General features: G+C 43.1%; 1 protein-coding gene across 1 annotated transcript in view; it reads right to left on the bottom strand.

Moving 5' to 3' along the window:
• sema3h (sema domain, immunoglobulin domain (Ig), short basic domain, secreted, (semaphorin) 3H) overlaps positions 1 to 15317 on the bottom strand; it is a 156260-nt gene that overhangs the window by 53206 nt on the left and 87737 nt on the right. Inside the window, exon 5 of the mRNA XM_080183995.1 lies at positions 6027 to 6120. Within this exon, the coding sequence (XP_080040121.1) occupies positions 6027 to 6120 (94 nt within the window). The remainder of the gene's footprint in view (positions 1 to 6026; positions 6121 to 15317) is intronic.

Genomic DNA, 15317 nt, shown 5'->3' with positions numbered 1-15317 from the left:
GCTAAAAGGGAAACAAGGGACTTTAAATGGGATTGTTATCAATATTTCTTGATAACATATGGACTGAATCAGATTAGTTGAAGACCAGTTTCTGTGATGTTGGGGACTGCAGGAGGAGGCTATAAGTTATCCATGTGGCACTTCTGGCTGGTAGTCGCAAAAGGTAGCATGGTGGCACAGTGGTTAGTACTGCTGCCTCACAGCGCCAGGGACCTGGGTTCAATTCCGGCATTGGGTCATTGTCTGTGTGGTGTTTGCACATTCTCCCCATGTCTGCATGGGTTTCCTTCGGGTGCTCCAGTTTCCTCCCAAAGATGTGTGGGTTAGGTTGATCGGCCATACTAAATTGAGTCTAATGTTGAGGATTAGCATGGTAGATATGTGGAGGTACAGAAATAGGGCCTGGATTGTGATCGGTGCAGCCAAATGGCCTCCTTCTGCACTGTAGGGATTCTATCAAACACTTCAGCCGTGCCTTTCACAGTCATATGCTGATCTGTGCCATCACTGAATTCTCCACCAACATTCACAACAAGATGTGGCGGAGCTGATGAATTGGTTGTGGAAATAGCGTGCAGTCTCTTGTTCAGCATAGATTATAGCTGTACCTTCATCTGGTTGGAATCTCACTTTTTAGGTATGCTTTTCGTTAGAGTGACAGATATGCCAGACTGGGTAAACACAACAGTTTCCCTTCCCTGAAGGGCATTAGTAAACAAGATGGGATTATATGTGGTTTCATGATCTCCATTACTGATGCTAACTTTTTTTTTAAACCAGATTTAGTTAATTATCTTAATTCATCAGCTTCCATGGTAGTATTTGCATTGTAGCTTTGGATCATTAGTCCTGCTCCCTGGATTACTAGTTCAATAATAGACCACCATACTACCCCCATACCTCTTTGACCAACCTTTTGGTGACCATTCCCAATATCTCTTTAGAATAATAGAATTATAAAATCCCTACAGTGCAGGAGGAGGCCCATCAATTCTGCACTGACACTCCAAGGCCAATTCCACCCAGGCCCTTTCCTTGTAAGCCCATATATTTACCCCACTAATTTCCATAACCTGCACATCTTGGGACACCAAGGAGCAATGTAGCATGGCCAGTAAAGCTAACCTACAGATCTGCAGATAGGTAGTTGTAAATTTTGTCTGATAATGCCCGTATAAAGTATGGGAAATTCAACTGCATTACAGGTGCTATGTAAATAAAGTTGTTGTGCCAATTTTCATTGGTCCACTGGGGCATCTCCCTCTCGTTTCCATGGGGAATGCCCCAGATTGCTGCCCACATTGTCTGTGCACTAATCTAACTTTGGATTAAAACGTTGACACATTTTTTTTGATATCAGATTTCTGACATGATCCAGACTGCTCAGTGATATTCAAAACCCTTGAGCCCTGTAAGCATGCCACACACTTCCAATCATTCCACAATTCAAACATTGTGTGACGCCCAGTGGGTGTCGTGGGGGTAGTGTGGCAGTTTGATATTTCCAGCTATTCGAGGCTGTGAGACTGTCAGTAATACGCACTCACTCAGCAAATTGTGGCTCAAGAGGCTGCAGCCAACAGCTCCTTGAATGACAGCTGGTGGGACAGTTGTGCAGGTTTTCCTGAGCCAGCAGCAGTCTGTCCTTCCAGACCAGCCCTCACAATAAATCACAATACTTTGCAGTGGGGCACCAGAATTGGAGATCCATGGGAAATGGCAGGCTTTTGTATAGTGTAACAAGGAAGAAACAGATTGAGACTAATCTTTTCCTCCTTATGTGTGGCCCACAGGGCACTGGAGAATTTGGAGCTCTGATTACCAGCCAGCAGCTGTTCCATTACACGCACAACCTCTCTCTCTCTCTCTCTCTCACACAGGCGCACTCACTCATTCCACACACACCATGAGGATGCAGAATTCTGGAGTCAGCAGGCAAGGATGACGCCGTACTTTGTGTGTGTTCCAATGTCACTGGACAACTGGAACGTGCCTTCAGCAATCCTCTTGTTATGAAGGATCGGGAAGCCTAAGCTAGCTGTCATCTTCACTTCTGCACCCAAGCCAGTATTTATGGAGGGCAGGAGGTCGAATTTACAGCTCCAGGTATGGCATGATGCATTGAGTTAGCACGCCATCCCTTCACATCTGGCATTGATACCACAGCAGGCTAATGTTAAAGCTTCCCGCCCTTTCTCTTTCCTGCTAAGGTGTGACAAGAGTACAAGGAGGCAGCATGAGTGTTTTGTAGAGCTTTGGTATACAAGTTCTCATCCATTGTGGTGACCCAGGTTTGAAGAAAGATTTGCGATGCTTTCTGGAATTGTAAAGACGACTCCTAGATCTTGTAAGCAGCAAGAAAATAGGAAGCGAAAAAGTCTTTCACCTTGTTAGTGGTGTTTTATATGACCTTGCTCACCCCACAGTGCAACCCTTGAATCCAGGATTATTCTTCAGATTTGCATTCTGGTAGCCTGACAAGATTAGCACTGCAATACAGGAGCAAGGTACTGCAAGATGGTCCTTTTTTAACTGTAAGTTATCAAATAATATTTACTCACTATGCACTTCATACACATGGATGGGCCAGGCTTTTTAAAATGATGCGGTTTCCCTTCCTGCTATCCAAGGAGTTGGAGACAAATGCAGTCCTGGCAGCATGGGCTGTCCCGTTGTCATCTAATGCTCTAATAGATGTTCATTTACTGAGAATGGGACTTCTGCCATCACTCAGGAGGTAATCCGCCCTCAGAAAGCTGCCAGCCAATTCCCACCCACTCTGCCCAATATCCCAGGCCTGACATCTTCTTCCCACCCTGAAATTCCCAAAATGTACCCAGTCCTGGATTCCCAAGACTTGGACTTTGGCAACTGTTTGCAGTCAAGTCCGGCAAGGTCTCTTTTTGGGCTTCCTCCCACCCCTGAACTCCACCCTTCTCCTGAAAATCAAGACCGGCTGGGAAATGGTCTTTAATTGGTCACTTAAGGGCTTCAGTTGGCGGAAGTGTGGGCAGGGCTGACCTTGGGCTCGACTGTCCCACCTTAGAATGGTGGAGTGGGCAGGATAGGCAGAAACCCAGTGGGAAGGCCATCTGAAGAATTTTATTACATGCCTACTGTCCATTGTGTCACCATGACAGTACCTCCATATTTAATTACCTGGTCAAAGAGTTAGTTTTAAGGAGTGCCTTAAAGGATGATCAAGACCGGGAGGTAGAGGGAGGAAACCCAGAGCCTGGCATCCAGGTAGCCAGCGACACGAGCATCAATAGTAGGAACAGGAAGTTTACAGCTGTGCAGGAACACTTAGGTAGAAAAGGAAGCAGCAGCTGGTACTTTGAAGATTTGACAGAGGTTAAGGGTAAATGAGTAAATTCATCAAAGAGAATGGACAGGCTGGAGCAGGAAATGGAAACATCAGGCTGGTGCAGTGAGGTTGGTGGTAAAGCATTTCGTTGGATAGAGAGCAGTTTGCACAGCTTTTGACCCATGTCACATTTGGGCCCTTAACTGCCTCATCCTAATTCTGGGAGTGTATCTAAGACAAGGGCCTGACATGGTGGCACAGTGACTAGCACTGCTGCTTCCCTGCACCAGGGACGTACATTCAATTCCAGTTTTGGTTGACTATCTGAGTGGAGTTTGTATGTTCTCCCCACGTCTGTGTGTGTTTCCTCCAACAATCCAAAGATGTGCAGGTTAGGTGGATTGGTCATGGTAAATTACCAGTTAGTGTCCAAAGTAGTGTAGGTCAGGTGGTTTAGCCATGATAAAAATGCACTGGGATACAGGGATAGGGTGGGAGTGGTGGGCCTGGGTAAGATGCTCTTTCAGAGCATTGATGCAAACTTGATAGTCTCCTGCACTGAAAGAAAAAAGAACAGTGCTTTGTGCCCCAACTTGAAGGACACAGCTTTGTGACCAAAATTCTAGCATGAGTAATAATGCTTTTCAAATGATGAAAGAACTTCCGTTTATATAGCATCTTCACACAGCACTTAGAAATACCTGAACGCACTTAAAACCAATTACTTTGCAGCATTTTATATAATATTTACATCAATTAAATAGCTATTCTGCTTATGAGCATTTCTGGGAGCTTTCTGTGTGCAAATTGGTTGCCGAGTTTTGTACATTTCAACAGATACTACACTTACAAAGTATTTAATCGATTGTCCTTAGGTTGTATGAATGTAAGTCTTTCTTTGTATTTGATTGCGATTTTACACGGAATGTACTCAAATAGCAAGGCCAGCAGATGTACTCTCTGATATATAAACTTCCTGCTGCAAAGGGCCTGTGCACAGCTGACCTCAACCTGCCTGTGACTCCAGCCCATCTGCCAAGGCACCTGAAAATACTGTCATACCACTGCTGGTTTCAAAAAAAATCAAGTGATCTAGAATAACCTTTAAGATTTTCTTTGACTACAAGTCAAAAGTTCCATGCTGTGCAGTCTCAAATGAGCCACATAAATTCATTTGGTCTTCTCTGGAGGAGAGTCACATTGTTAGAAATCATAGATAATAATGCATTTTCACAGAGAATTGTAGACGCCTAATTTGCCTCAGTCCCCAAACTGGCTGCAAAGGCAGAGATCTATACACTTCTTTCCTATTCCTGTTTTAGAGTACATCCAGGAGGAGTATTCAAGCAAAATCCCCCTAACATAAATTGGGCCAGAAAGCAACAGATATAGAGAACAGGCAGAATGGGAGAACCAGGCAATGGGAGAATAGGAAAAGAAAGAGAACAGGTAGTGGGAAAGAGCAGGCAGAAGGAGAGAACCAGAAGCATAGCTGACCAAGTGGGGGAGGGGAGATGATGTCAAAGGGGAAGCAGTGGGGGGGTGGATGGGGAGCAGGGGGGCGGATGGGGAACTCAGGCAGAGAGTGAGCACAGGCAGAGAGGGAGCACAGGGCCCAAAGGCTTTTTGCAATGGCTATTGTTACTAGGCAGATTCTGCACAGTTTCACAGACATCTGAAATGTGAAGATATTACAGAAAGAATGTGCAGAGAATGGAAACGTTGAGTTGGGCAGAGGGTACACACCCCGGCTATTCAAGCAGATGATAGTCTATTATAGCCACAAAACGCCCACATGGTTATTCATAAAGACTTTTAGAATATGGATGTCAGCTCCAGAACTTGCTGAACACCATCTATTGAATATGTGACACTGATATTTTGTCAACTTTATGAATTTGAACATTCTCCTTTCAGAACTGGGGCCTGGTTCAAGTTCAAGTTCAACTAAGTACACATTTTGATGAGTGGTGCAGTGAGTTAACACCATCCTTTCACTCCAGGGATCTAGATAATATTCTAAACTAAGAGTCCTGTGTATTCAGACAAGCTCAACTCTGTTCCCTGCAGGTCATGAGGCCAAAGCACAGAACTGTAAATAAGTTGGTGATGAATGGGTTATGTCACTTGAAGCCTGCAGTGATAAATAACATAGGGACTGGGAAATATCACATAATGTCCTGAGGTTGACACCAAAGCGTATGTTCAGACAATGAGTTAAGTTCCACCTAATCTGTCAATGGGTGAAGTGGGGAGATCTCAGTCTGTACAGTCAGGGATGCTGAGTCTGGTGATCTTGTTCCACTCCATATGTGTCTGTACTTCTGTTGAGGAATTTTCCAGAACAAATTCTCAGTCTATGCTGGCGTCTCAAGACACTCAAGGCATGTCCGCAGATGTTAACTCTGGTCCAAGTGTTCCCTGATGTTGACCTAAGTGCACATTGGGGCAGTGCCCACTTCCGACTGTGTAAATGTGCACTTGTCACAAATCCCATGCAGCCTGTTATTTATACAAAAGTATAAGCTTGGTTCTTCCAAGATCATGGTGGGCGCTTGTGAGCATATTACTTACGACAAGGTTTCAGTTTTAACAGATTGTCTCCTCTCAGACTGCAGACCCTGCCAGTACAATCCTGAAATGGTGTATGAAATGGCACACCAACCCACAGAACCCGAGCAAGCACACTCAGGGTCAGCTTCACCCAATGCTCACTCACCAATCATTGCTGAAGCCACCCGCTGCTGAGGGTCATAAGGGCACTTCCCCTTGCCACACTCGGTCTGCTCATGACGTAGCACTAGCTGTTCAGGCTGCAGGGAGAGAGGGAAGAGAATAACAATGAATAAAGAGTCAGCCACAATGACATAAATGCAGCACCAGAGCAACCCTCCACCATTCAGCCTCCCTACCATTGAAAAAAAAGGAATTTAAATATTTAAATATGAAGCTGCCACATTCATGCAGAGTACATTTTTTTGCAAGAACAGATCAAAGAAACTTGGATCATATCAAGATAAAAGTTGGTGTGCTTCCTGCATATATGCTTAACATCCCAAACTAAATTTCTCACTGTGCAATGTCACCACTTGTGTGTGTGTCTATTGTAATAGCACATCATCATTGAGTACAAACACATTTAGTACTTGCCTGAGACTACCACAGATTGGGATTTGCATCCCGTGATTACAAACACGAGATTATCATGCTACAACCTTATCATGGAGATTTTTTAGGAGCTAAAAATGTGAATCATTTCGACTTACTGTAGTCTTCAATGGTTTGATTGATCTGTGTTTGATTACGTTAGCTCATTCATTGATCTATGTTCACCGTACCTCGTCACTTAAGGTGAAGCTACAGAGTTTAAGTAACTGACAGCATTCAAAACATTCCAAAAACAGACCTGAGTTCTGGGCTAAAAACATGTGTGTAGATATTTTGAAAAACTCTAAATAAGTCTGTTGTAGACTTAGAAGTAATGTCATCTCCATTTTTCTGAGATAAATCAGATACGCAGCAAATCATGAATACATAACACTTATGTCATTTTTAAAATATACAAATCCCATGTGTTTAAACTGGTTAGAGTGCTCCATCCCAAATCTCACTCTGACCAGTTTCTTGAACTTGAAGCTTGACTAGATGCGACTTCCAGAAGCTGCACAGATCAGAGCTAATGAGGCAATTCCCCACTGTTTGTATATTGCTGTTGGACATAAGTATCTGGCTGAGAAGATGGAGCATATCCAATATTTGAATACCTAAATTGGTGGCTGAAGCGAAGCATCATTGTTTACCCAAATTATTTTTCACACCAAGAAGGCAATGTCTAAATCTCTCTATACAGTAAAACTGCAGTGGCATTTATACAACCTGCCATATTGAATACCTTCCTTACCTTTCTTGAACATCATTGAAAACTTCTGATTTGCAAATAACAGGCCCCACTAATTGTCTACAACATTAAGTATTATAATATTAAGTGTCACATTCCACACCATACCTTGACAATTGTGATGCACATCAGCATGCACGAGTGAAGGGACTATTGAATATGACCTTGGCATCTTCCAAAGTGTGTTACAGCCAATCTTTAAGTGTACAGTCACTGTTATAATGAAGGAAATGCAGCAGCCAATTTGCACACGAGAAGGTCCCACAAAGAGCAATGTGATTATTGCCAATTAATCCGTTTTAGTGGCATTGGTTAAGGAATAAATATCAGAGGGGCCATCAAGGCAAACCTCCTTGGTTTGAATAATGCCACGAGACCATTTACATCTACTTGGAAATGCGAAAGAGGCTTCAAGTTAAAATATATTTAAATGAAATCAACTTTAGTATGCTTAGCCTATATTGTGTGATCATGTCTCTAGAGTGGGGTTTGAACCCTGACTCAGAGGTGAAGGTTAGAGTCAGGTCTGAAATCTGTGAGTATGGTGGGGAAGAGAAATTTACACACAGCTCCCCACAGAGTAGCAGGACTGGTTGTAGTAGTGATGTATAATCGTTTATCCTGATTAACATGTATTCCTTGACTATCTCTGAAACAAATTCTCTTATCATTTACCTCATTGCTATATGTCTGTCAGCTCCTGCATTATAACAATGCCTACACTCAAAGGAAAAGCCTCCATTCACATAGCTGGTCAGACAACTCATCCTGACTAGGAAATATATCATCAATCCTTCACTGTCACTGAGTCAAGATCCTGTACCTCCCTCCCTAACAGCACTGTGGGTCTACCTACACCTCAGGGACTGCAGTGGTTCAAGAAGGCAGCTCGCCACCACCTTTTCAAGGCAATTAGAAATGGACAGTAAATGCTGACCTAGCTAGCAACACCCACCCCAAGAACAAACAAATTTAAAAATCAATTCCAGTCAAATGCTGCTGTTCTGAGGGCTACTTTTTTTTCTACAGACCCCTTGAAAGGCTGCAATGAATGTATAAGAATTGCACACACAGGAACATAGCACCAGTCGTTAAGCATTCATTACCGATTGGAATTCCTATCTATATATTGCTACAGTGGCTGCTAGCTTTCAGAAAGCAAACATTAACAGTGCCCAGCAATATAGGGGTTAAAATGGGAGCACTGCTACTAGAGGGATCCTATCTGTAATCACACCCAGTGACCATGCTCCTTCCCAGTTCCAGTGAGCACTTCTGCTTTTCATGAAGCGGGAATACTGTCCTGCAGTTAAACACGAGATCCTCTGCATTCCTCCAATATTGGGCGTCTTGCATACAGCAATTCCTTCACCCCAGCATTGAAGAATGCAAAGATGCTACACTCTGTCATTCCCTCCTTAAAATTCCAACTCCCTTTCTCTCTCACCTACTTTAGCGTGCTCTGAAAACCTACCTCTTTGGCCAAACTCTTGATCATCTAATCCATTATATCCTCTAATACGTCAATGTCATTTTTTTTGTCTTGACTGCTCTCCCACAAAGCACCTCAGGATATTTTACTATGTTGAAGATGCTGTTGAAATGCAAGTTGTTGGCACTGTTTTAGCTTTTGGGTGGCCTTGAATGTCACTTGGAACAGCCGCCCATAAAAGTAAGAGACACTCTCTTATCGGATAGTCAACATTTTTTGCAGTTTTATGTGCCTAATGGGTAAAGAGTTAATGTGACATGAACGGAATTGAACTTCTTATAGGTCATTGGCCTTACCTCTGGGGATTGAGCATGTGTTTTGCTGTTTATAATGTCAGTACAGGCAGGGCAGCCGACTGTATAGTGTAAATGACGCCATCACCCAGGATTGCTCATCCATTGCCAAAATGGCAGTTGGCTTGAACTTTGACCCAACAGCAACAACTAGCTATAGGCGTGATATTATGCAGCACACCCAAGCAACTGCCTTCGCTGGTTGACAAGATTTAATGTTTTCTCCTGTACATGTTAAATGCTTATTTGGAAAGGAATCTCTAGGGATAATATCCTACAGCGGCCTCTCCTCGGAACTGCGGAGAATAAAATACATTCTCCATATATAAAATTTCCACACACTCCTCTGGGTTGGAGTCTCCTGAAAATGGTGGCTAACATATGGGATGCAATTCTTCGGTGTCCATCTTTGTAGCTGATCCTTACACCCACGCCCCGGCAAAGAGTGTCAACGGGATACTTGAATGCAAAGGATTTTTTTCACTCAGAGGGTGGTAAATCATTGGAACTTTCTGCTCTAGAGGGCTATAGAGGCTTAGTCATTGAGTCATTCAAAAAAGAGATTAATGGATATCTAAATATTAAAGATATCAAGACATATAGGGATAATGCGGGAAAATAGCATCAAGGTAGAGATCAGCCACGATCTAATTGAATGGCGGCACAGGCTCACAGGGCCAAATGGCCTACTCCTGCTCCTATTTCCTATGTTTTGTATGATATTTGACTGGTAGAATGGGGAAGATGTAGAGTAATGGTCATGTCACTGGGCTAGTAATCCAGAGGCCCAGACTAATGCCAAATCTTGTCAGGGAAGCTAGTGGAATTTAAACGCAATTAACTCAATCTGGAGTACATAACTAGCTTCAGTAATGGTAATCATAAAACCATCACTGATTAATGTAAAAACATATCTGGTTCACTACTGCCCTTTAAGGAAGCAAATCTGCCATCCTTAGCCGGTTTGGTCTCATGTGACTTCAGTCCCCACAGTAATGTGGTTAACTCTTAACTGATTGGCTTTCTAGGCCATTTCAGCATTCAGCTCAAAGGCAATTAGGGATGGGAAACAAATGCTAATGTGACACCCATAACCCATGGAAGTATTTTTTAAAAATTAAGCTCAACTGTATCAATATACAAACATTACCAGAACAGTCTTATGGATAGTTGATTAATACCTCGGATGAGCGGGTTGAGGAACGGTTGGATAGACTGGGGTTGTTTGCACTGGAGATTAGAAGAGTGACGGGTGATTTGATTGAAGTATATAAGATCCTGCAGGTTCTTGAGAAGGTGGACATGGAGTGGATATTTCCTCTTATATGCAAGTCCAGAATGAGGGGGCAGTGTTTTAAAATTAGGGGTCATCCTTTTAAGACAGAGATGAAGGAGAATTCCTCCTATTAGAGGATTGTGCGACTTTGGAATTCTCCGCTTCAGAAGGCGGTGGAAGCAGGGTCACTGAATATTTTGAAGGCAAAAGTAGATAGATTCTGGTTAGGCAAGGAGATTAAATGTTTCCAGGGCTAGCTGGGAATGTGGAACCTGAAACACAATCAGATCAGCCATGATCTTACCAAATGGCGTAACAGGTTCAAGGGGCTAAATGTCATATGTTCAGAATAGCCATTGGGTGGGATTTCCAGCCATTACCCCTGCGAGTTTTCCGGTCTCACTGATGAGGCCACCCTCCCACCCCCACCTTGGGTTCCCCTGCGGCTGATGGTGCAAAAAAGAGGGAGATCCCATTGACACTGGTGAGACCAGAAAATTCCACTGCCAGCTAACGGCAGGCCACCTCCAGTGAAATGAAGTACGTTGGAAAAGGATCACATAGATCATAAGCATTAGCTTAGACTAGTTGGACCAATTGGTCTACATTCGTGCTATATGTTCAATACAATTCCATGTGCTTTCAAGCTTTATTTCCCTTCCCCAACCTGTAACTTTTGAAGCTATTTGTAACCCCAATGTCATACTACATGCACCTGATACCAACATAGAAGACCACCATCTGACCAGAAAATCTCATTCCCACCCTAGATGGCGCATTTTCCAACCAAGCTATTATATTTTGAAGTAAATTATTTTTAAAAAATGAATCACTAGTGGGCAAGTTATTGTCCTAATCAAAGTAAAGCAGTTTTGCAGAATTTGAGGCTGGATTAAGAAACATATCTTTTTGTTGTAAACTTGATCCCAATTCCCAGCAAAAAACAATCAAAATGGCTCTTTAAATCAAATCGCGACCAGTTTTTTTTTTGGTTTATATCCAACTCAATCCAAACAAAGTCCAATTCAAAGTCTCAACAAGTGAGACATTCCAGATACAAGCTGACAAGACAGGTTCACCACTTCCTGTCTTGGGCTTGATCTACATGACCCAAGCTGATTGGAGCAGGCATTACACCTCCTCCAAGGTTTGACCTTATTTGCATCTTAGCCAAAAGGCCAAGATGCCACTTTAAAAAATTGCTTCAAATGAAGCCCAAGTGTAACCTCATGACTTCAACCAACTGCAGGTTAACAAAACTACTCTTGATCTTAGCCAAAATCATGACCATTTTTATTTGTTTTTATTCCAATTCAATCAAATCAAGTCCAATTCAGAGTCTCAACAAGTTAAGACATTCCCAATCCAAGCTGACAAGACAGGGTTCTCACCTCCTGTCTTGGGCTTGATATACATGATCCAAGCTGATTGGAGTATGCATAGCTCTGCCTCCTAGGCATGATCTTATTTGCATCTTAGCCAAACAGCCAAGATACAATTTTTTAAAGTGGCTTCAAATGAAGCTGAAATATAACCTAATGACTTCAACCAAGCACAGCACGTCCATATTACACTTGATCTTAGCCAGAAGGCTCTTTTTTCCCCAAAAATATACTTTATTCATAAAAATCTCAAATAAACCATTGCAAATCTACATGTCTTTGAATTGCAAACAGTGCAGAATTAAAACGTTTTACAGTTCTATACAAATTACAGTCATTACATTTCAAAACTTAAAACTATATACATGCCTCAAAAATTACTGTGTGCCATTATTGCTCAGATTGGCACACAGTTACGCAGGTTGAGGGTATTCTGCAGTTCCCGGGCCCTCGGTCTGCCTCTGTTAAAAGGCCTTATGGTGTGGCCTTTCCCCATTGTGCCTTTGCGGCGGCTGCTCCAAGCTTCAGCGCGTCCCTCAGCAGGTAGTCCTGGACCTTGGAATGTGCCAGTCTGCAACACTCAGTCGAGGACAGTTCTTTCAACTGGAAGATCAGCAAGTATCGGGCGACCAAAGTGCGTCCTTCACCGAGTTGATGACCTTCCAGCAGCTGTTGATATTTGTCTCAGCATGCATCCCTGGAAACAGCCCGTAAAGCACAGAGTCCTGCGTCACCGAGCTGCTCAGGACGAACCTCGACAAATACCACTGCATCTCACTCCAGACCTTCTTTGTAAAGGCACATTCCACAAGGAGGTCTGCGACCGTCTCATCAGCCCCGCAGCCGCTTCGAGGGCAGCGTGCGGTGCTGTTGAAACGTCGAGCGTGCATGAAGGATCTGACGGGAGTGCCCTCCTCACCACCAGCCAAGCCAGATCTTGGTGCTTGTTTGTAAGTTCTGGTGATGAGGCGTTCTGCCAGATGACACTGACAGTCTGCTCAAGGAACCATCCGACAGAATCCGCCATCTCCTTTTCTCTCAGGGCCCCAAGGACATTACGCGCTGACCATGCTTAATCGCCATGTGGTCAAAGGTGTGGTTGTGGAAAAATTTCTCCATGAAGGACAGGTGCTGCGGTACAGTCCAACTACAGGAAAAAGTCTGACAACACTAGGTTTAAGTCCAACCGATTTATTTGATAGTAAACTCACAAGCTTTCAGGGTTTGTCCCTTCGTCAGGTGAGCGTTCTGGCCTCAGACAGAGCATATAAAGCACAGACAGTTTACAGATTACTGATTAGAATGCGAATCTTTACACCTAACCTGCTGTTCAAGTCCTAAAGTGGCCGACAATGTGAGTGGAAGGAGCACTGATCACAGGTGAAAGAGATGTGTATTGTCTCCAGACAGTACAGTAAGTGAGGTTTTGCAAACCCAGGCAAGTCACGGGGGTTACAGATAGTGCGACATGAACCCAAGATCCATGTCGAGACCGTCCTCATGTGTGCGGAACTTGGCTATCAGTCTCTGCTCAGATTCTTTAATCTGTGATCAGTGCTCGTTCCACTCACATTGTCGGCCACTTTAGAACTTGAACAGCAGGTTAGGTATAAAGATTCGCATTCTAATCAGTAATCTGTAAACTGTCTGTGCTTTATATGCTCTGTCTGAGACCAGAACTCTCCATTCACCTGACAAAGGGACAAACCCCAAAAGCTTGTGAGTTTACTATCAAATAAATCGGTTGGACTTAAACCTGGTGTTGTCAGACTTTTTACTGTGTTTACCTCAGTCCAACGCCGGCATATCCACATCATGAGTACAGTCCAACTACTCAGAGCGTTCCACAGCAGTGTGGCCAGACCCATCCTCTGCAACACTTGGGACAGGTAGAACCTCAAAAAAATAGTGGCACTTGCTGTTGGTGTACACCAGAAAGCTGAGTTTAACAGAACAGTACAAGCAATGACATCAACATCCCTAGACACCAATCTATGGAGGAGTAGCAATGTCTTCAGTTACACTCTTACACATATGCTTGCTCATGCAGGCGTATACACAAACATGCACGCATATGTGATAGAGTAATGTCCCACATCATGATTTTTCCCAGGAGCCGGCAGTTCAAGTTTCAGAATGCTGAGCTTGCTCTTTGGACAAATCCACAGGTTAGCAATCTCTTTCATGTCCATTCGAGATTCAAATGAGAAAACCAATCACAATGAATTCAGCTTCCAGGAGTTGAAATGTTCTTCTGTTCAATGCTTATAAGCAGAGGCCATTATAAAGGTGCTACACCACTTGTTATAATTCATGTAAATAGGCAAATGTTTGGGAGCAGATTAATGGGGATATTTTCCTATTAGTTTGTGAGAGCCACAAAGGTATTTTGTAAATGTAAACAGATGAACTCAATTCTGAGTCTTTAGAGAGTGCCTAAATTGCACAAGTCTAGACAGCAGTTCACTTTGAGAAAAATGCAGCAGCAGAAGTTAGCAGTAAGTTATCAGAACAGATTGCCAGAGTTTGTTGCCGTTAAGCAGCCTTTGTTCCAGTGCAAAGTGCAGAGATGTAAACTGACGCATCATCAGGTTGAGTTTGCTGTTTGTCGGCTTTTGTGTGGTGATTGGTTTTATGCTGCTCTAGACTGTGGTCGGGGAGGTTGGTTACACCCACTGTCCTAATCCCAGTGAGGTAAAGAGTCCTCATAAAATCTACTTTCCAAATAAAACTTGGCACAGTCATCATTTACAATTATAGGTTTTGTACGATGCCATGATTCCTTTTCGGAACCTAAATTGGTAATTAGGTATTTTAAAGCACATGTTTTAACAGAACGATACGCTCTGTGGATATTTCTTGTGTTTGTAAACCAAAACAAGGACAACACACAGTAGTGTTCTGGTGCATGCATAATTAGAATCACAGAATCCCGACAATGCACATGGAGGCCATTCAGCCCATCGAGTCTGCACCAACCATAATGTCACCTAGGCTTTATCCCCACAACCCTACTTATTTATCTTACTAATCCTCTGACACCGAGGGCAATTTAGCATGGTCAATCAACCTAATCTGCACATCTTTGGAGTGTGGGAGCAAACTGGAGCACTCAGAAAACCCATGCAGACACAAGGAGAATATGCAAACTCCACACAGACAGTGACCCAAGCCAGGAATCAAACCCAGGTCCCTGGTACTATGAGGCAGCAGTGCTAACCACTGTGCCACCACGCCACCTCAAAAGTTACAGTAAAATGTATTTCTTATTTCTTAATGTTATTTCTCTGTTTTAGCCTCCACGAGCTATCAAAAATCTGGCATAAATGGACAGTAAAGATATTTTGTTTAGAAAAAAACTGAGACATTTTCCTCCCACACCCACTGTGTTTCAGTCTCCATTTCATGTACAATCCCCAAGTGAGACATTTCATCCCTCTCCCCATTTCAGTTTACAAAGGGTCAAAAACAGAACGAATAGTCAAAAGCTAAAGAGCATTTCTAAAATTTGGAGGTTGTCATAGTTACCTAATGTTCCATGAATACTTAATGTAGCCACTGTGAGTACAAAACATTGGCAGAAAACAGTAACATTTAAAGTGTTAGCTTATGAAAGTCCTTTTGGGAAGCTCCTTTGTACAGTTGCTCATCACTCCAATTAATCAATGG

The sequence above is a fragment of the Carcharhinus amblyrhynchos genome, chromosome 3 (genome assembly GCF_965287045.1).
Source record: "Carcharhinus amblyrhynchos chromosome 3, sCarAmb.v2.hapA, whole genome shotgun sequence".
In the NCBI taxonomy this organism is placed as follows: Eukaryota; Metazoa; Chordata; class Chondrichthyes; order Carcharhiniformes; family Carcharhinidae; genus Carcharhinus; species Carcharhinus amblyrhynchos.
Note: the sequence above shows the minus strand (reverse complement) of the source record. Positions and strands in the feature narration are given on the sequence as shown.